At 32.1% G+C, this 23,460-nt stretch overlaps 1 protein-coding gene across 5 annotated transcripts in view; it reads left to right on the top strand.

Moving 5' to 3' along the window:
• The window catches only part of LOC145259152 (centrosomal protein of 135 kDa-like), a 493,729-nt gene that overhangs the window by 123,556 nt on the left and 346,713 nt on the right, over nt 1–23,460 (top strand). For all 5 annotated transcript variants that reach the window (XM_080116863.1, XM_080116866.1, XM_080116865.1 and 2 more), the window contains exon 4: nt 17,450–17,676. In XM_080116863.1, coding sequence (XP_079972989.1) covers nt 17,450–17,676 — 227 coding nt within the window. The remainder of the gene's footprint in view (nt 1–17,449; nt 17,677–23,460) is intronic.

Below are 23,460 nucleotides of genomic sequence, written 5' to 3'. Positions count from 1 at the left end.
TATCTCTAAAAACCTCTCGCTTCCTAGACTACCTTCTCTGGCTTCTCCTAACTGACTGATTCTGATTCCCCCTAACTAACTTCGAGAAATCACATGTATGTCTGGTCAACGTGATCATAACTCGCATGTTATCAACATGCGCGATTTGCACATTTTTGAAACCATTTCTGACGACCAGAAAATTTCCCATTCTCTTTGTTGTTTTACAAAGGAATTTAACCTACTTGTCTAATTCTGTAACCCATATTTTATTATGCATTCTTTCTAAGAATGTGAATAGTTTCCAGCCAAATTTGTATTTATTAAATATTTTAACAGAATCAACAATTTACTGGACATTCCATTTATAATAACATTCTGTGTTTATTTTAACTTATGATGTGAATTCTCAATTCCAAATCTAGCTTCGCAAGTTCGAATCCTTGACTATCCTATTTCATATTTGCATTTAACTAATTCCCTATTTTTTTTACTTACATGAAAAGGGAACAGCCCTTATCATGTAACATCCCTTCCTCTCATTTTTCAAAAAAAAAAATGCCCGCATTTTTAAATTTTAGTACATTTTTTTTCTATATAACCACTTGGCTCAGAAAGATCAGACACCATAAAACAAAAACGAAACTTTTTTTCCAAGTCAGCCCTTTTCCAACTGACTTCATAATTTTATTTTTTAGACCAGACTCTCTATCTGATCTCCTTGGCATATTCCTTTTGGGTGTAGGGTAGTACCTCCTATAACTCAGGTCAGTTGCTTCATCCAGTCACCCTTATGCTGTAAACTGAGGTCTCATTTTACCTCTTTACGAAATCGACGACTCTTCGTCCAAATGTGTCCTTAATCCTTTCTTCCGTATCGTTCTATTAATTAGAGCTTTGTTTTCATTTCGTAACTAACCTATCTTTTTGGGACATTCTCAAAGCTCATTTATCTTTGTGGTTGGCTTCCAAAGTTTAAGATATACCTTTCATCCACTTATTCACTCGGATTTCCTTGCTTGAACCCTTGGAACTTGATGAAGACCTAGAAAATATAAGCCTTAACTAACTAACACCTTTTGCGCCAAAATCCCTATTTGCGCACTAAATTCTATCTAATGGCCCGCTTTTTATGATTTTTCTTTTCTCTCATCAGAGCTTCCAAGATCCAGCAGAGATATCTCATATTCATGCATCTCTAAAAAAAATAGGTTATATTTTCCTGTGTACTTACAGTATATTTTACTTTTCTCTCACTTCATTATGCTATAGCCCTTTTATATATCATAGCCCTTTTTTTCGTAAGGATTCTCGGATCCTTCCAACGCCTGCAGTTTTAACTTATTGTGTCGAGACTTATCCTCTGCTCGAAACCATTACATGCGGCATGCTTTAAAAGCACACAATATCACAGGTTCCCATCTGTATTTTTCTAATTAGGGGCACCTCTAGTGCTTATCATCTCCTTACCAAGTTACTCTTCTTGGGAAAAATGTTATGGGCATCATGAAAAAAAAAAAAACAATTGTAAAAAAAAAAAATTTCTTTCCTTCGGCTTATCACATCTAAAAACTCTCAAAGTACCCGTTTACGTAATTTATCTTGTCCCCTCTCTAAAATTCTAACTGATTTCTTAGCCAACCATTCATCTAAATTATTGTTTCATATTTTACTTATTTTCCTATTACTTGTTTCTTTTGATTTTAATGTATATTTAATTAAAACTTTGAAGTCCTGATGTGAAATACAATAACACATACATTTAAGACAGTTTACAATATTTGTTCAACGTAACATTTTCAAAACAAAATACATCATTAATACATTTAACTGGATTTCACTAAACTTACAATTATTACTTTTTCATTGAAAATAAAATTTTTGTAACAAACAGCAACAAAAGTTTTTAAAAAATAACTGGAACATACAGAGAAAAAAAAACATAGTTACTTTTTTCTTTTAAGTATCTATATAGAGTATATATTTAAAATTGTCCTTTTTCAAAAACAAAACAATTAAAACACACAAAGTCGAAAAGTTCAACTATGAACACAAAATTGATTTTCATTAAGCGTATTTCATTCTACTTTATAATAACACAAGATTTTAAAAGTACCTTCGACAAAATTGCTACAAATGATTGACAACTTGAACTTTAAACAAAATCTGCTTTGACCCGCATTTACAATAACATTACTGACACAAATTTATTTTCTTGTGTGTATGTGTACATATATTTTTAAAAACAAACAATTTTATCAATAAATATCATATATTTTCATGTTTCACAAAAACACACATTTCTCTTTGTGTGTGATTTTTAGACTTTTATTATATTTTTTTTCTTTGCGGCATATCAGCCTTTTTTCTAATTTTTCTTGTATACTTTTGTTCCATTGTGTGTATGTGTGTGTTCATTTTTTTTCTTTAATACTGCGTATGTGTGAGTGCTTCTCTTTTTCCTTCTTAATTATTGTTTTATTTCGTTTTGCATTTTTTTCTTTTTTCTTTTTCGTGCTGTGTGATCATCTAGTTGTAATTGACCCTTACCTTGTGTACCTGTGGTAACGCCAAGTTTCTTTTTATTTTTCAAACTCACCCTTGCTTGAGTGGACTAGTCACGTTCACCAGATATGTATATATCATATACTGCTGAGCGTATGTTTCATTGTTCTTATTTAGATGACGACTTATATATTTGTTTATTTGTGTATTTTGTCAAACTCGGGAATCTGTTCCTGATTCATATCTGGGAAACTACTTGTTTCCTGGAATTTTAAATGTTATTTTCATTTTCTAGCACATCCAAAAATCTGTGATAGTGGTAATTTTAAAGGACTTCTTGAGGGTGGAAAGATACTGTCAGAAGAACCCCCCCCCAAAAAATGGGGGCCATGATGATCTCCCACTTTTTAAAACTAACATTTCTTCATTTTCTTTAGTTTTGGATTTTTGAGCGATTATCAAGGTTCTACATGACCGTAAGGGGATCGTCATTTTTTTCATTCTAATATACTTGACACCACTTTTGTTTTGAAATAAAGAAAAATCTAAGTTAAAACACAGTTGAAAGAATAGTAATTTATCTTGTCTTTGGTAACATTTTTCTTTGGGATAAGATCACAGTGTAATATCTGTTTTGAAGCTACACTTCATTTTTTCTGTCCTTGGTCAAGGAGAAGTCCTTCATGACTGAGACAATTTTTATTTTATTTTTGTTCCTATCCAGTGCCTCTTTTTGGGGAGTGTCATAAGAGAACATATTCTCTCCTATGATTGGATTAAGAAATATATAAAGATTTCTTTTAATATATAAATATGTTTATTGATATATTAATTAAAACATAAAGACGTTTCTAGAATGTCGTTATTCATAAAAATAAATGATAATTGGCGTCTATAAATATAAAAAGGCGTAGAACGCCTTTTTGTTCCTTTTTGAGTCTCTAGAAGGTTCCAGGAAGTTCCTTTTAAAACTCATATAAAAAGAAACGCTATTGGTGGGTAAAGTCAGTTCGTGACATATTTTGGGATGCAAAAAGAGGCAACCAACGTCCGAATTCCGGCTTCCACATAAGGCCGTAAAAACAAGTTTGTGACATATTTTGGGATGCAAAAAGAGGCAACCAACGTCCGAATTCCGGCTTCCACATAAGGCCATAAAAACAAAAACCTCACTGAAGAACTGGCTGTCTGGATTCTGGTAAAGTTTTTATTTATTCTTTGAGTTTGTTGACCGAAACACATATACATATAAAAATACACTAAACAAAACATTTCAAAACAATACATTAAGAATTACGATCTTTATGATCTAAGGGAGACAATTTATTAGCGAGTTGTCGCCCTTCAAACATGGTAATCTTTTCTTTTGTTTTTTCTTGTTAATTTATTTTTAAATAAATTTCTTTTTCGTTAAATCTTTTTCTTTTGTTTTAATTTTATTACATGTGGGTGCTGATAAATCCCTAGACCATACGAGCTATGATCGGCACACATATGTAATAAATGGGGGCTCGTAAAAGAAAAAAAAATAACAAAAAAAAAAAAATCTATTTATTAAGTTAGTCAACTACCTACCGATGAATATATATACAAAAGGAAAATTTATACCAAACTAAATAATAATAAAAAGATTCGTTCTTTCTTTCTTTATTGAGATAATGACATAATATTTATTATTAGCTGTGCGCTATTCAAAAAAAAAACAATAAAATAAAAAATGTCTACCTAATGTCATTAAGAAATTAAAAAAATAATAAAATTAAACTAAATAAAACAACAAAAATATATACATATATATAGATTTATATACAATAACAAAAAAAAAATTGATTTGCTTACGTAATTTTAGATAAATAACAAAGTAAATAACATTTGAAAATATTTCAAATATAAAAATAAAACAATCTGGCCAAAAAGACGCTAGCCTTCATAAAAAAAAAATTAAAATGTCTACTGAATGACATTGTACTATTTTATAAACAAATGCAAGGGAGATAACTATATTATAAAAATAAAAAAATAAAAATTTTACACCGTGTCAAACAAATGCACAAAAAATAAAAAAATAAAAATTAAAAATAAAATTAACAAACAATATAACATATAGATATGTTAAATTTATATCGAAGTGATTACGTAATAAAAAAAAAATAAATAAATAAAATAAAAAAAAAATAAAATAAAATAAAAACAGACAAAAATACTATCGGAAACTCAGACGCTTTCAAATTTTTTTTCCAACATAATCTATCGGAAATAACTACATTATTCAAAATAGTTGTTAACATAAGGAAACAGCGTTCCATATTCGGTTAAAAAAAAAAAAAAATTAATTAAATATAAAATATTAAATTATAACATAAAATGCCTTTCTCGGTAGAAAATTTTTTAGGTTCCAAAACAATAAAAGAAGACTCCTTTAAGTTAAAAAAATCCGAACTATTAGATATCGCTGATTATTTCGAATTGGATATAAATCCGAATATGAATAAAGCTGAAATGGAAAATATAATCGAGGCAAAACTCATAGAAATAAATTTGTTAGACCCTCATAGTTCAAAAATACAGGACTGTATTCTACGGTTACAATTAGAAGTTAAAAAATTAGAAATAGAAAGTACTGAAAGAATGGAATTGCAAAGAATAGAATTAGAAAAAATGAAGCTGGAATTGCAATCCAGAAACATAAATTCCTCACCAATTAATTCATCCTTCGACGTAGGACGATATATAAAACTCGTACCACATTTTAATGAAGCAAGAGTAGAGAAATATTTCCCTCATTTTGAAAAAATAGCAACAACGTTAGGATGGCCGTATGAAAATTGGCCAGCACTTTTACAATCGGGACTAAGGGGACGAGCTGCCGATATATATTCTGCATTAGACAACGAGGATTCCTCAGATTATGAAACTATTAAAACTGTCATACTAACTGCGTACGAATTGATTCCAGAAGAGTACAGGTTAAAATTCAGGAATTTTAAAAAATTTGAAAATCAAACTTTCGTTGAATTCGCCAGACAAAAAACGGACTTATTTCATCGATGGCTTAGAGCAAAAAAGGTAAATGGCGACTTTGAGAAATTAACACAACTATTATTATTATTAGAGGAATTTAGCAGATGTGTCGACAAAGACACACAATTGTACCTAGATGAAAAAGATATTACAAACATAAATGACGCTGCGATACTCGCAGATATTCATAAGGTAACTTTACGAAAATGTTACGAAAAAACAAACCTGTCCCATAAGTATTTAGATGGTTACTCTTATAATAAATCCTCAATAAGGTCTCAAACTCATAATTTTTCTCGCAATAATAACATTCATAACAGACAAAACCCTTTCCCAACTGATTCTATAGTTAAATGTACTTACTGTGGTAGACGCAATCACCTGATATCTGAATGCAGAATAAGAAAAAGAGATAACGAGTCCAATAGAAACTACAAACCCCACGCATTCGCAAACACAAGAAAAATCAATTTTTTCCCTCACTCATCTCTCCAGAGTTCAAATGAATTTAAAAATAATACAGATTCGATCATGCAAACTTATAAACCATTCTTATCCGATGGCTGCGTTTCCACAGGTGACATTAAAAACACTACTCCTATACAAATCCTAAGAGACACTTTTACAAAAAGACATTTGACATCTATCCAATTCTACCTTCACGGGAGAATACGTCCTATTACAAGGTATCGACTTAAATTCTACAAAAATACCTCTACATAAAATATATTTACAATCTAGCTACATAAACGGTTTTGTTGTAGTTGGGGTTCTTCCCACCCTACCAGTAAAAGGTGTCTCCTTAATCTTAGGGAATGAGCTAGCAAACGGTAAAGTTATAACAAATCCGATAATTACAGATAATATAGATTTAACAGACACAAATGAAGAAGATAACAACTTATATCCAAAATGTGTACTCACTTGAGCTAGAAAAAATAAACAACTGCTAGAAAACCACAACACTTCATTACAAGACACTTTATTAAAATTAAACGAAACATTTATAGCGCACGACCTAGAAAAATTAAATAATAAAAATAAACATTTAGATATCAGCATTGTACGTAATTGAAACACCACAGGAGAATTACAAAATAATCTTATAAAAGAACAACAAAACGATAACGAACTATGTCTTTTAAAAAGTAAGGCACTTCCATTGGCTTTCACATTAGCACAAGAAAACTTACAAAATTCTCAGGCTAGAATGAAAACTAGATACGATAAAAACAGTAAACACCGTACTTTCCAAATAGGAGATAAAGTACTAGTATTCTTACCAATTCCATCTAATTGTTTACAGGCAAAATATTTTGGACCATATGTCATAAAAGAAAAAATTAATGATGTAAATTACATTATACACACCCCAGATAGGAGAAAGAAAAATAGGTTATGCCACATCAACATGTTAAAACCTTACTTAAGTAGAAATGCTGCAGCAACAACACGGTCAGTTTTTACTTTGAAAACTATTTCAGATATTGACACAAGCAAAACACCTTCAGACACGGAAAAAACTTTTCTTAAAGAAAAAGAAATAGGTCATTACAGTAAATTAAACAACTCTGAAATCCTACACAATCTAAACAACAAACTTATACATTTATCTTATGAAAACAGAAAAGATGTATGTGCTTTGGTCAATAGATTCAAAGATCTTTTTCCAGATGTTCCTAGGAAAACTACAGCAGCAATACATAATGTCGTTGTGGGCAATGCAAAGCCCATAAAACAACATTTCTACCGACTAAATCCCATCAAGCTCCAAAGTCTAAGAAAAGAAATTGAATATATGCTGGAAAACGACATTATAGAACCAAGCAACAGTGAGTGGAGTTCACCATGCATCCTCGTGCCTAAACCCGATGGAAGTTACAGATTTGTCACAGACTTTCGTAAAGTCAATGAAATCAGCAAGACTGATGCTTATCCAATTCCTAGAATTGCTGATTGTATAGATTCAATTGGAAAATCAAAATATGTCAGCAAATTTGACTTGATGAAAGGTTATTGGCAAATACCTTTAACCAATGAAGCCAAACATATTTCCACATTCGTCACACCAGATGGTTTGTACCAATACAAGGTTATGCCGTTCGAAATGAAAAATGCACCAGCAATTTTTCAAAGAATGATGCATTCCATATTATAGGATCTTGACGGATGTGAGGTTTATATCGACGATGTGATCGTTCACAGCAATACATGGGAGGAACATTTAAAAATTTTAACCCAATTTTTCAGAAAATTACAAACTAACAACCTGTGTATCAATCTCAACAAAACTGATTTCTGCCAGGCAAAAGTCGAATACTTGGGGCATATTGTGGGTCAGGGACAAGTGAAACCCATCTCAGCAAAAATGGACGCTATTAAAAAATACCCTGCCCCAACCAATAAAAAACAACTTATGAGATTTCTAGGTATGGCAGGATTTTATAGGAGATTCTGCAAAAACTTTTCCACAATAGCAAGTCCACTCACCAATCTTTTAAAAAAGGCTACAAAATATAATTAGACTGATTCCTGCCATAATGCTTTCAATAATATAAAATCAACTCTTATTGAAAGTCCAGCCTTATCAACACCGGATTACACCAAACAATTTAAATTACAGGTTGATGCCAGTGATGTGGCTATGGGTAGAATTCTCACTCAAGAAGATGAGCATGGCTTTGAAAAAGCTATTGGTTATTTTTCCAAAAAATTCAATGTCTACCAAAAAAATTATTCCACCATTGAAAAAGAGTGCTTGGCCTTACTATCAGCTATACAGCATTTTGACTTTTACATTAATGTGACTGTGCAGCCTGTTTTAGTTCGCACTGATCACAACCCACTGACTTTCCTAAACAAAATAATTAATAAGAACCAAAGACTAATGAGATGGACTCTTCTTTTACAAGAGTACAATATTATAATCGAACATATAAAAGGTAGCGACAACATTATCGCCGATGCTCTATCTAGAGCATAACCTTGTTTCTTTTCACACACAAAAAAAACAAAACCATTAAAAAATAAAATAAATTCACACACATATCTAACACAAAAATTATACAAATTAACAAACTGTACAAATACATATTCATCTATTGTAATACTATTATCCATATTTCTCACTTACAAAAAGAAGAAGAACGAACATTGACTAAAAACTTTCAGTACCTTGTATATTTATTGATATTGACATTTTCTTTGTTTGCTTTCACATTCATTTTTTCAGGTACCAGACCATAGCCAGCCTTGTGAAATTAAAAGTTTTGATATCTAGATATCAAAACTTTTACCTTGAAGTGGGGGGGGAGTGTCATATGAGAACATATTCTCTCCTATGATTGGATTAAGAAATATATAAAGATTTCTTATAATATATAAATATGTTTATTGATATATTAATTAAAACATAAAGACGTTTCTAGAATGTCGTTATTCATAAAATAAATGATAATCGGCGTCTATAAATATAAAAAGGCGTAGAACGCCTTTTTGTTCTTTTTTGGAGTCTCTAGAAGGTTCCAGGAAGTTCCTTTTAAAACTCATATAAGAAGAAACGCTATTGGTGGGTAAAGTCAGTTCGTGACATATTTTGGGTTGCAAAAAGAGGCAACCAACGTCCGAATTCCGGCTTCCACATAAGGCCGTAAAAACAAGTTTGTGACATATTTTGGGATGTAAAAAGAGGCAACCAACATCCGAATTCCGGCTTCCACATAAGGCCGTAAAAACAAAAACCTCACTGAAGAACTGACTGTCTGGATTCTGGTAAAGTTTTTAATTATTCTTTGAGTTTGTTGACTGAAACACATATACATATAAAAATACACTAAACAAAACATTTCAAAACAATACATTAAGAATTACGATCTTTATGATCTAAGGGAGACAATTTATTAGCGAGTTGTCGCCCTTCAAACATGGTAATCTTTTCTTTTGTTTTTTCTTGTTAATTTATTTTTAAATAAATTTCTTTTTCGTTAAATCTTTTTCTTTTGTTTTAATTTTATTACATGTGGGTGCTGATAAATCCCTAGACCATACGAGATATGATCGGCACACATATGTAATAGGGAGCTAGATTTTCCCACATTAAAAACCGACCTTGTGTCTAACTCGTGGGGAGGCAAGTACATAGGAACATTTATTTTTTATTTGTTGTTATTTTTCGTTTGTGTTTTGTTGGACATTGTTAAAAAATACCCATTTTGTGTCCCTTTCTTGTTCTATTAACTAAAATTTAATGCACCTTTTTTTTTTTTTTAGCTCATATCGAACATTTAATTAAAAATTTTTTTTTTTTAACTTTCTTCGAAAGAATGGAGTATTTCTTTGACAATTATAATTTTAGTAACATAAATTATTTCATGCTTAAATGTTGTAACACAGAAACAAACAAAATTTTAACACATTTAAATATATTTCAACGTCTACAGCTAAAACATTTTTTCCGACAACCACATGTTCCATATTCTCATTTTCAAGACATGACATCTCTTCCAAAAAACACATGTCACTTTAAAATATTTGGACATACTCAATGAAAGGTTTCATTTATTATTAAGAGAACACTTTGAAAAACATTCTCATGTAAAAATTATTTGTTTATAATTCAAAAAGGAAACAACTATGTTTAAAGTATAACGTTCCCAGCTAACTTTAACAACAACTGCATGTTCCATATTTTGATTTTCAACATGACTTCTCTTTCAAAAAATATATATAGCTTTAAAGTATGTGGACATACCCAATGAAAGGTTTTATTTATGATCAAGAAAACACTTTGAAAAACATTCTCATGTAAAAATTATTTGTTTATAATTTTAAAAACTAAAACAAAATTAAATTAAATTTTTAGCTTCATAAGAAAATAAAAAGTTAAAAATGTCAGCATAATATTTACTGTATTATCAATAAATAGTATTGTTTCTTTAATTTATGTTAACAACGTTATCAAAATGAAAGTACTTGAATACAGTTCTAATTAAATATGTGCACACTTTATTGTGTCTACAAACCTTTCCGCTAATCCATTTGATCTAGGATGGAACAGTGGTGTAGTTATATGTTTTACCTGAAAAGTGTCACAAAAGTCCTTGAAATCACTTGATGTAAATTGTGTTCCGTTATCTTGGACTATAATGTCTGGCACACCAAAATGTGCAAATATTTCATGCAGAAAACTTATTGTGTTATTTGTCGTTGGGTTCTTGAAACGCTTTACTTCAGGCCATCTGGAAAAACTATTTACTACAATTAGGTAGTATTGTCCTTCGGTCGGTCCAGCAAAGTCTATATGAATGCATGGCCATGGATGGTCAGTTTTTTTCCAAGGTTTATGGACTATCGATGGTGCCTTTGTGGCTAACGTACAACCTTTACACTTGTTTACTGTTAGTGCTATATCCACATCCATGTTACGGCAGTAAATGTAACTCTGCATAAGTGCCTTCATCCTATTTATACCCGAGTGTCCTGTATGAAAATCACGTAAGATCTTTTTCTGCAAGGTTTTCGGGATAACAACTCTTTCACTATATAATAAAACATCATTGCATACGGAAAATATGCTTTGCGTTTTTTCATCATTTTCTCTTAGATCATGCATTCCTTTGATAAATACTTGGTAGTAGTTTGCGAGACCTAAGAAACTCTATAGAGTCGTCACGTTATGTGGTGCCGGCATGTTTTTAATTGTTGTCGATCTTTCTGGGTCTGGGCATCGACCGTCTTTATTTATTATTTGTCCTAAATATTTGATTTCGTCTAAACAAAATTTGCATTTGTTTTCTTTCACCTTGAATCCGTATTCATTTATTCTTGTGAATACTTCTTTTAGATGCTCTTGGTGTTCCCTTATGGACGCGCTCCTGATGATTATGTCATCCAGGTATGCACAAGCACAATCTATTCCATTCAGCATTGTATCCATTGCTTGTTGGAAAATCGCCGGCGCGACTTTGATCCCGAAGGGTAGACGGTTGTATTTGAACAACCCTTTGTGCATGTTAATGCATAATATCTTTGAACATTCTTCTCCCAATGGAATTTGTAAATAGGCGATGGACAAATCTATTTTTGAAAAAATTTTGCCACTATTTAATCTGGCAAATATCTCCTCAGGGCTTGGTAAAGGATAGTAGTGGTCTTTTAATTCATCGTTTAGGCCCGACTCGAATTTGTTTGACTTTTTTTATGTACGCCGTAGGGGCTGCCCCAACGCTAGTTTCAATTTTCAATAAGATACCTGTTTTTTTTAGTCTATTTAGCTTGCTATTTTGTGTAAACCGGCGAATGGTACGTTCCGTTTTTTTCTTAAACACCGGTGTTGCATCCTTTTTTAGCTCGAACGAAACCTTGAATTTATTGCATCTTCCCAGTCCAGTAGTAAATATTTCTGGGAATTTCTTTTTTAGATCGTTTTTAATATTTTCTGATGTTGGGGTGCAACTGGTTATTTTTCTACAAAAAGCGTTCATTGGTTTATCCCAAAGATTGAATTTTCAGTCTAGTCAGTTCCTAATAAGTTCTGGCTTTCTTTAATTACAAAGATTTTCAATTTCTTCGGCGTGCCATTAAAATTAATGGGCAGGATGACCTCTCCTTCGAATTTTATTTCGTCTCCTGTCACTGTTCGTGCACCTTTACTTGACTTTTGAAGAGTCGGTTTACCCAGCTTTTTCCAAGTGTTGACGTTTATTAACGACAAATCCAATCCAAAGTCAAGCTGAAATTTCATTTGTTTGTTGAAAATATTTACTGATACATATTTTCGTAAATTATTTTTCCCTTTGTCGTTTGTTCTTATTTGGTGTACTCTATTTTTTGTTCTGCAGCAAACACTCTTATGTCCAACTTTATCGCAATTGTAGCACCTGATATTTTTGTAAGGACAATCCTTTTGCGAATGTTTTTCATCACATCTTCTGCAATTATTATCTGATACTTTCTTTTTATAATTCCTCTGATTATTATCGGAATTTCGTTTTCTGTAGTTATTATAATTTGAGTATTTTTTTTAATTTTGACTAGTCTCAAAATTTCTTTGTCTTGAGTTTCTGAAAGTGTTTTTAATCTTCCTAATGTACGCCACTCCTGCTTCTTCTATATCCCTGGAATCTTTTTTTAGTGATACTGCCCTTTGGAAATCTTCTGCTAATTTCTGCAATGTCAGGCCTTGTTCTGTCTCTAATTTTGAGAGAATGCGTCTTCGGATTTCTGAATTTTTTGTAGATACTAGACCCTGTGCAAATCGTCCATCGTGAGTTCCGATAATTTGAAGTTGCCGCAGTTTTTGTTTACTACTGACGCGTATGTCAGGTAGTCCTGCTCATCAGCTTTCTTAAGATTCATACATGACCATCTCTTGTGGAAAAGAGACATGTTTGGTCCGAATAACTCCTTAAGAAGCTTTACGGTCTCAACAAAATCTAACTGATTCGTTCTCCTTGGCAATATGAAATCAACAAATTTGCAATGTTCACTGGTACCAAGTTTTCGAAGTAATAGACTTACTTTCTTTCCATTTGGCCAGTTTTCGCAGTCTGTTTCGAAAATATCTTCATACCTCTTGAAGTATGCATCAAAAGTTTTATCCTCTTCCGGTAGGTATGTGAACACATCTATGCTGTTAACAATTGTTGCGTTGGAGAAGGTTGTATTACTTTCTTGTATGGAATTAGCTGTTAATCTTTCTAACAGTTCTTTCTGTTCAAGTTGCATCTGCGCGAACCTTTCTTCCTGCCTTTCTAGGCATTTTATGAGTCGTTCATTTTGTCTTTTGTCTCTTTCTGCGTGTAGCACTTGTTGTTCTTTTTGTAGGATCTGCTGATCTTGCATGAACTGTGTCATTATTGTACCAAATTCCTCCATCTTGTTTTTTTTTTTTTCAAAGATTAGAAAAATCAGTCTATTTTATTAATTCACTTTTTACCATAACTATGAACAACCGTTTTTAGGTTCGTTTTTTTTGTGTCAACCGAATTCTATCGATATATTATTTTTTGCGTTGAACCGTTCTTTTTCCCTTTTTCTATTGAGGGATAAAAAAAAAATATTTTATTTTTTCCACTTAATCCGGGAAGAAGTTTTGATTACATACAAGAATTCTTTTTAAAAAAAAATTCTTTTTTGGTACAGCTGAAAAAAAATATCACTTTTCTCCTTCAAGACAATTTGCATAAATTAGTTCACGGTTTACTAGTGAAAACACCTTTTTTTCTTTGACTTTTGTAGTCACTTTGAAATGGTTATTGGTATTTTGCTTTCAAGTATCCAGTGTTCGAATATCTCGTTCGACAATTTTGTAGTTAATTTCATTTGTTTTTCTTTTTTTTTCTTTTTTTTTTTTCGACAATGATAACTTTCCACGTAAATTATTTTTTGAATACTGTTGCTATATCTAACAGTGAATTCCCGAGTAAATCTTTTTCAAAATCCTTGATGTTACCTGTTGTGTTCAACAGTAAATTTTTTTTTTTTTTTCTTCAAGTACGTTTTTTTTTTTTTTTTTTTTTTTTTCAATCTTTCTCGAGTAAGTATTTTTCGTACACCACTGTTGAGTTTAGTAGTGGATTTTATCCTGCGTAAGTCTTTTTTTGAATTTTCGACGCCACTGTTGTGTTTAATAGTGGATTTTATCGTGCGTAAGTCTTTTTTCGAATTCCCATCGCCACTGTTGTGTTTAATAGTAGATTTTATCGTGCGTAAGTCTTTTTTCGAATTCCCGTCGCCACTGTTGTGTTTAATAGTGGATTTTATCGTGCGTAAGTCTTTTTTCGAATTCCCGTCGCCACTGTTGTGTTTAATAGTGGATTTTATTCTGCGTAAGTCTTTTTTCGAATTCCCGTCGCCACTGTTGTATCTGCACAAATAATTAACAAGAACACTGGAAGTAAAGGTATAACAATAATATATTAGGCAGAAAAGTTATATACATATTTACATATCTTCAGATATACTTCAGTTGTAGATATTCCGGCAGATGGCGTGTTGCATGTTTTACTGGAGGCAACATAGGTGTCTTGCCTATTTGGTGGTCGTTGCAGAACTCCCTCGGTATTGGTGATTGATACCTTTATATATCTCACTCACCCACCTATGTTAATTAGTGGGCATCTCCACAACACCTTCTAATGGCACATATCCAAATAGAGACTTGCTCCTTCTTTTTAGGAAAAGAAAATATATGTACTTTGGGGCCTTTTGGATAAATTTATTGACAATTTGGGACCACACAAGAATAAACCATGTTGGACAGCAAACTAAAAAAACTGTAGATGGAATGGCTACTGATCCTACATCTCGCTCTGGTAATGACGTCATGCTCTAGCAGTATCAGAATTTTTGTAGGAATTTTTGACACCCCTAACACGAAACTGCGAATACAATATAAAAATTTCGGAATTTCTCTGTTAAAAGTGGGTTATTTATTTTCTTTATGGATTATACTTCCAAAATAAACTATTAAAGTTGTTTTAAAAGTAATAGAAATATTTTTTTTTTTTTTTTAAACAGTAATGAATTTTCCGAACTCAATATTTTTCAATTTTTAAACTTTAAAAATCTATCAAAATTTTTCTATTGATTCTATTTTTACGATATTTTCAGGGTCAATGTGAAATTTTATGTTCTTTCCAATAAATCGAATATAATATTTTAGACAAACGTTTTTTTTTTTAAATTCACGAACCCCCCCCCCATCCCAATTTTTAAGTGTCTATTAAAAAGTAAATAATTAATTTAGTCACCCGAAAGTAAATAATTAATTTACTCACAAATTGAAGAGAAAAGGTCAATACATAATATATTCAAATTTAAAAAAAAAAAACATAGTGTTCTTTTAGAATTTTACCTGTAAAGTTTGAAGTTTAAAACCTTTTTTTTAAACCACGTTATTTGTTTTTTCTTTTTTTTTTTTTTTAATGGAACCTTGGTCCTTGCTCCTTTAATTGAAAAAAAAAATTAGGGCTTGAATTACATTTTTCGAGGAGTTATAAGCTTGGAAAGACAGGGGGTCAAATAATTCACGCCTCCCATTTTGTAAATGTCTAATAATAATTAATTTAGACCCCGATAAGTACATAATTATTTACTCACAAATTGAAGAGAAAAGGTCAATACATAATATATTCAAATTTAAAAAAAAAAAAAACATAGTGTTCTTTTAGAAATTTACCTGTAAAGTCCGAAGTTTAAAACCTTTTTAAAAAAAAACACGTTTTTTTTTGTTTTTTTTTTGTTTTTTTAATGAAATCTTGGTCCTTGCTCCTTTAATTGAAAAAAAAAAATTAGGGCTTGAATTGCATTTTTCGAGGAGTTATAAGCTTGGAAAGATGGGGTGGAATTATTCGCTATTTCTGACACTGCTAGTCATGCTCTCAGATTCACTGGCCTTCTATCTCAGTAGCCTTGGCCAAACCCTCTCAAAAGCCTTAGATATATTGAAGGCTACCGCTCTACCCTCACCTGCTTTATCTAGTTTTTGGTATATATGTTCAGAGATTACAGTAAGGATATTTGCTATAGAACGAGCTTGTCTAAATCCATATTGTTGTTTAGCAAAAAGTGGGAGAAGACTAATGAGGGTATAATTTAATGAGTCAGTTCTTTCGGCAAAATTCTTGTAAACTGGTACTGCAGAAGCAATTTTCCAGCAGTCAGGAAAGCAAGATTCATTAAGGCATTTGTTGTATAGTTTGGAGAGAATTGGAGCAACCTCAGCGGAGCAATTTTTTAGTAGCACAGCCGGGATGAGATTGGGTGCACATGCTTTTGAGGTGTCTAGGTTTTTTATGATAACATGTACTTGAGAAGGAGTGATTTTCAGATCATCTAGTGTGGCATCTGTCCACAAAGGAAAGTTAGGGAGGGAGTAGTTTGCTGGGTCCAATGTGGAGTTTGAGGCAAACTTACTGGCAAGTATGTTAACCTTCTCGGTAGCCATGCAAACAACCCCATGTTTATTGGATAGTGGGAAATTGTTGAATGCCCATTATTTACTACACTGTTGTAGATTTTCCAGAAATCACGGGTTTCTAATTTCTGTACTTCGATGCATTTTCTGGTGGTTTCAGTTTTTCTCTCTTAGTTGTCACTATTTCTTTCTTACAATTATTTCTAGCTTCTATAAACTTTTGTCTGTTTGTACTGGACTTATGTCAGTTAAATCTGTGGTATGCATGCTGCAATGGCAGCTGCACAAGTAGATGTAAACCATTAGGGAGAGTGGGGGTTGCTATAGACCTGTTACCTGTTCTGCATCTACTAATTAAAGAACTGTCATCCATTCTCTTAATTTAGCTAAGCCATTGAAATCTCATATTTTTCATACTATACTGTCTAGATGTAATTTTCCTCTATAATTAATCAGGTCTTTAAAACTCGCATAACACATTGATTTTTAAATATAAATTTGTAACTTCATTGTAATGTTTATCGTATGCAGATTTATAAAATAATTATACTTTCATAAGAATATGAGATTATTGCTTTTTTTGTTTTTTTTTAGTCTTTCTGGAAAGTTAACAATAATGTCAGATTATCCTGTTTATAGGATGAGATGAAAGTGTAATAATTAAATGCAATTTGCTTTTGTTTTAATTTAAAGTGTACGCTAAACAGTGCATCGTTTAAATTAAAAACAATTATTAAATTATTTTTTTGTTTCAAGCAACTATGCAAGGACGAATTTAAAACATCCTTTTTTTTTTTTTTTTTTTTTTTAAATATGATTACTCTTTCAAACTAAATCAAACCCAGTTCAATTGAATTACATTTGATTATTCTGAAGAACATGATAGTAAGATTCTCAAAAATCAGAATGAAATATTGATTTTGTAGGAAAGAATGTATCAATGGCAACAATAAAGAATCAGATCAGTTTGACTTTATTATATAGAAGTATCACTTAAAAATGACTGCCCTGTTTTGTTTTTGTTAGGAGGAAGGAAGAAGAATATTCCATTTCGTCGTCAACGTATGGAGATTGATTATTTGGTACCACCCAAAGAACCTGACCGTCTTCCTGTGACAGAAAATCCAGACCCTTATATAGCTGATCTTCTTGAAACAGCTGACAAAAGAGTTGCTGAAATGGAAGGTTTTCTTAAAGAAATGACAGAGAAAAATGAGGTCAATGACATGAAGCTAGAAAATTTCCGTCAACAGGTAAGATGTTTTGCTTTGCATTTTATTCCTTTAAATTATATATATGTATATATATAATCTTAAATAAAAAATGAGGAATAAAAGTTATATATAACTTTATTATATCATCAGAACAATAAGAAAAAGTTAAAGGGAAAATTAAGAAAAAAACTTCTTTAGGCCATGGAATTTTGAAGCTAAATGCTTCTCATCAGAAGAGGAGAAAGGTCAGAATTATACGAAATGCAAATAGAGAAAAAAATGGCTTACTGAGTTTTAGATATAAAATGAGAATAAAGGAATAGGATAAAATGGTCAAAAGTAATTACTAGTGTGTACAATATATAAGGGCAAAATGGAAGGGTAGAATATTTTTAGATAAAAAAAAATATATATCTATATTTTTTTTAATAATATATTAGGTTATATATATATATATATATATAGTAATATTAGGTTGAGAAGAAAGTTCTTGCAGAATTTTCAATTTTGATTTCAAATAATGAATTTTTAAATAAGTTTTTGTTATTTTATATATATCATTTTAAAGAGTGTTTTTCACTCTATCCAGTCATTTAAATTACAATCTTTTAAAATAATTGTCTTTTCAAAGCGTTGAATACAAGATGGAAAAAAAAAACAAATGTGCACAATTTTATATTTCAATTCAATCTAGGCCAAAAAGCTGCTGGAACAGCTCATGATATCAATGAAGTATTGGCCCAGGGATCACTATTGAATACACAGCACAATAGTGGTTTAAGAAATTTTGTGGCGCTGACAAGACTCGATACGCATAATGGTTGGCCATCGAATGTTGAAAATGATCAATTAAGAACCTTATTCAAAGCCAATCCATTCACAACTGTTTGAAAACTTGCTTCTGAATTAGACATAACATGTATGACAATTTCCAAACCACTTGAGAGAGATTGGAAAGACAAAAAAATTTGATAAGTGGGTGCCTCACAAATTGAATGACAATCAAAAAATCGCTGTTACAAAGTGCCATCTTTCATTTTTATGCAACAAAAATGACCCATTTTTCGATTAGGTTGTGACTTGTGATGAAAAGTGGGTGCTTTATGACAACCAGCGATGCTACGCTCAGAGGTTAGATGCTGACCAACTCAACAATACTTTCCAAAGCCAGAATTGCACCAAAAGGTCATGCTGACTGTTTGGTGGTCTGTGACCGGTCTCATCCATTACAGTTTTTTGAATGCAAGTGAAACCATTATGGTGGTGAAGTATTGTCAACAAATGGATGAAATTCATCAGAAACTTCGCATACACTATGAAATAATGGGGATTATTAGAGAAGAGCCAATTATAAAAGAAGAAAGAAAAGAAAATGGAAAAAGAAGGGGAAAAGATAGAAAAACTGAATAGGGGATACAGAAATAAATATATAAATAGATAACTAGATAAAAAAAATAAAGCAATCTGAAATTGAAGAAAGTGGGATTAGAAAAATGTTAAAAAAATACTCAAAAATAAAATAATGTAATCTATAATATATATTTCAAACGTCTGTTAGTGTGTGTGTATGTATGCTTGTATATCTTTGACACGCACTCAATCAACACTGACAAAATTGGTATCATTTTAAAGCTCAGTTTCTTGGCTGACAAATATCTAAAATTTGGCCCAAAACATTAATTCTTTCACCATCAACTGGACCATTTTTTTTACAAGGAGGGGGGGTACTTTTTTCGTCGGGGTGCCCAGGAGGGGTGAGGATTACTATCACTTAGAACTTCTTATATACCCTGTAGATCATAATATGTACGAATTGCGAACGCGCATCATGGCTAGATTTATTTACATCAACTTTTACAAAATCATTGCTATTTCGGCTTCTCGTGCATAAAAGCGAAACTGATGTGAAACTGAGGCACGGTTCTCTGCTCGGGAAGTCCAGAAAGCAATGAACGTTTGGTCAATGTTGGTTTTACCGTCATATCAGACAATTGCTTTCATTTGGACACTCCCCTAATAAACAAGGGAGCTGGTTTTCCCCAACACATTGGGGAAACAAAACCAAACAAAGTTGAGTAAAAAAAAAACAACCTCAAAAGAACTATCCCGCAATAAAATAAAATGTGGATTTGACCTCATTAAACACTGTCGCGCAGAAATATTTAACTGCAGAATAGCGTGATGTTTGACCTCATTCACTTTTTAATCGCTAAATTTAACGCCTCACATTGCTTCCGTCACCGTGTATGTCGTCAGCCTGGCCTCAAAGCTCCGGGTTTGAACCTACCTATTTTTTCTTTTACGCCTACAAACGATTTTTTTTTTCCATTTTTAAAATCGCTGTTTTTTTGGTTTCATTTTTTTTAAGAAGTTTAACATTGTTTTTTTTTATATTTAAACAGGATTAAGTGTCTATTTTGTTCTGCTTTATCCCTCCCCCCCAACGCACACTTACAAACACCCTAGCAGTGCCGGGTACCCCCATTAGTATAATAAAAAATAATCTAATATATAAAAAGAAAAAATGTGTGGTACACAGATTTTCTCTTTTTATATATTAGATGTTTGTATGTGCATGTATGTGTCTGTGTGTGTTTGTATGTTCGTCAAAAACTTTTGACAGATGCATTGGACTGTGATAAAATTCGTATTGTTAGAAAAATCAATCTCTCAGATGAAAAATATGTAAAAATTGGTCAAAAAGATTAATTCTGTCTGGGTGAACTGGGCCATTTCTTGCAAGAAAGGGGTCACTTTTGCTTTGAGATTTTTGCAAGACATACGCCTAGCAATCTGAATGTTTTCCTTGACCACTGTTCACTCATTAACCCTTATCCTCAAGTGGCTTGCAGTCCTTGATAAGTAGTGACTCCTTTGTAAAAAAAAATGTATGGCTCATTCCATGTCAAATCGAAAAAAATTTTTTTTGGGGGGGGGGGCAAATCAATACCGACATGGAGTTTTTTCAAATTTGCTACACTTATAGATCTCATGAAAGGAATTGAATGGCACTTGTTAAACATCAAGGTCAAAGGGTTCCTGAGATATGACCTTGACCTAAAAATGTGAATTTTTATGAAGTGACCAACTTTATAAGACGATATCTCTGTTGTTTATGGGCCTACAAAGTTCATTCATATATCATTGGATAGATCTATAATTTTATCTGGGAATATTTTTTTTTTCAAAGTCAAATTAAAAAAGTTGACCATGACTTTAACTTTTAACCTGATTATCTCAAAAACCGTTCTTTCAATTTCTTTTAGATTTTGACAGAAGATTTGTCTATCTTATGACAGTATATATTCCAAATTTTGTGATTGGCCTTTCACTAGAACTATCGTTACAAGCATTTTAAAGAAGTGGGCAAATTCAAAATGCAGAACGTAGTACCTGTGATTTCATATAAAACATTTTGATATTTTCCAATATGGTCAAGTAGAAGATGACCTCCAATCTGTAGTGGAATGGGGACAAAAATGAAAAGTCACGTTCAATGCCGCCAAGACTAAACTAGTTTCATTCAATAATTACAAGAAACCTTCTCTACCACCTATAGCAATGGCCAACGACTCTTTATCTGAGAGTACGTCTTTCAAACTCCTTGGCTTAACGTTCACAGGAAACATGAGTTGGAACAATTACATCGAGGGCATTGCCAGGGCTGCTACAAGGAAGGTGGGCTCTCTCTACCATGCTAGAAAACTACACCCGAAAGTATCCTGTACCTCTATAAGGCAACCATTCGCCCATGTATGGAGTATTGCTGTCATATTTGGGCTGGTGCATCGGCTACTAGTCTCTCGCTCCTTGACAAGGTTCAAAAGAGAGTCGCAAATCTGATAGGCCCTGAACTGGCATCTAAGCTTCAGCCTCTGTCCCATCGACGAAACGTTGCATCCCTCTGCCTGTTCTACAAGTATTATAATGGTGAATGCTCTGACGAACTGCAAACACTTGTGCCCCCACGATGTGAACACCCTTGACAGACCCGACAGGCTGCAAAATCCCACCCCCACACTGTAGAGATCCCTAGATGTAAAAGATCTTTCTACTCCAGTAGTTTCTTCCCCAGAACCGCTAGACTTTGGAATTCCATTCCAGGTCCCTGCTTCCCCAACTGTACTGACGTGCAGAAGTTCAAGTGCAACGTGAACCAACATCTTGCTGCCCAAATCCCTACATAGTACCCCAGTAGTTGTTGCCCCTGTTAGTAGCCCCCTACACCAAAGTGGCAATGTGCCTTGTATGGGGTGAAAATGTAATAAAAAAAATAAAAAAAGTTTGATATTTTTGTAAAGCTATATTGATGCTGATTAATATTTACATAAAGACCATAGTCAAAAAGTTAAAAAAAAAAAAAAAAAAAATCTGTTGATGAAACTGAATTTTCTTCATTTGTTTTTACGTACTTGTGCACTTTTTGAATCATGCTGAAATAATGTTATTTCGGAAGCCATGTGGAGAGGAGGGTGTTTTGTAACTAATGTGTACTTTCACCTAACAATTTAATAATAAAAAAGAACATATCATAAAACTTTAAATTAAGCTGAAAATACAATTTGAAAAATAGTGTGGTTCAAAAAGTGCATAAGCACTGTTTTTTTTAATGCACCACAAATTTTGTTATGGAAAAAGTGATATATAATAAAAAACGAATTTTGAAAGGTGTTAAGGGTTTATTAAATTATACGATAAAACATGTGATCTCAATGGTGAAAAATCTTTCTCAATGATGAATATTCTAAATCTACTAAAAGGCAATTTCTGTTGTTTATTGGTAATTTTTTTCAATGAAAAATTTTTAAAATACATGTTCTTAAAAATTCTTGACATGTTGAATTTTATGCACAATTCTGGTTGTGAAGTCAAACTGTTTTATGACTTTCATACTTTTCTTATACAACACAGATTTTGATACAGAAAGTGATGTAATAAAAATTTCTAAAAAGTGCGTTGAGACTTAATTAGGTTATAGTATCAAAAGAATAAACATTTGATGACGATATTAACCAGTTTCTTTGACATTTTTAGAAGCCTTAAGTATACACTATATACACAAGAAATCAACATGTGTCCATTAGGATACATTTCAAAATGAAAAATCTGTTTTACTGAAACATTTTTATAATAATGAACATTAAAGTATTTATTTAGATTATTCTTTCATAATCTCTCTTTCTAAAATATATGATGCATTTTTCCTCTCATTTTTTGAAAGTTTATAAGATATTCCTGTTTCAGTTATTGGATCAACTGAGCTAAGAATATCAGAATATTTCAAAATTGATATATTTGGATGTGATGGATAATAGAAAGATGAAGAGGGTTCATTTGGTTGTAAAAATGTCACTTTCACCTCACCATTATCTGGATTTTTGTCAAGTACACATCCTAACCACCAATTCCTCTCATAAATTGCTGTCACAAATCCGTTAATGTCTTCGAACTCCATATTGTTCCGTTTTGTGATTCAAACTACTCTTCCTGTCTTTTGTGTTTGACACTGTTTTTATTTCCACTTCTCTAGGAGAGACAGGAATGAAAGTATGTCATTTCTGTGTTCTTACAATCATGGAGGAATTGCTAAATCTGTCTTCTAAGATGTTTGCTTCCTTTGTCCATTCTACAGTTGAGGAATATAAGAAATGTATTCCAGAAATATTTTTTATTGCATAAAACTACAGCTGCCTTGGCATCATTATTTGTTCATTATAGGGTCGCTGCAGGCTAACTTTTGCTGCTAACCTTCTTACAGTGCCATCTTTCCCATGAGAAGTAGCAAAAAAGTGCCACTCTGCATCAATACCAAAATCAGATTCA

Source organism: Euprymna scolopes, chromosome 34 (genome assembly GCF_053919585.1).
Source record: "Euprymna scolopes isolate OS-2025 chromosome 34, ASM5391958v1, whole genome shotgun sequence".
Classification (NCBI taxonomy): domain Eukaryota; kingdom Metazoa; phylum Mollusca; class Cephalopoda; order Sepiida; family Sepiolidae; genus Euprymna; species Euprymna scolopes.
Note: the sequence above shows the minus strand (reverse complement) of the source record. Positions and strands in the feature narration are given on the sequence as shown.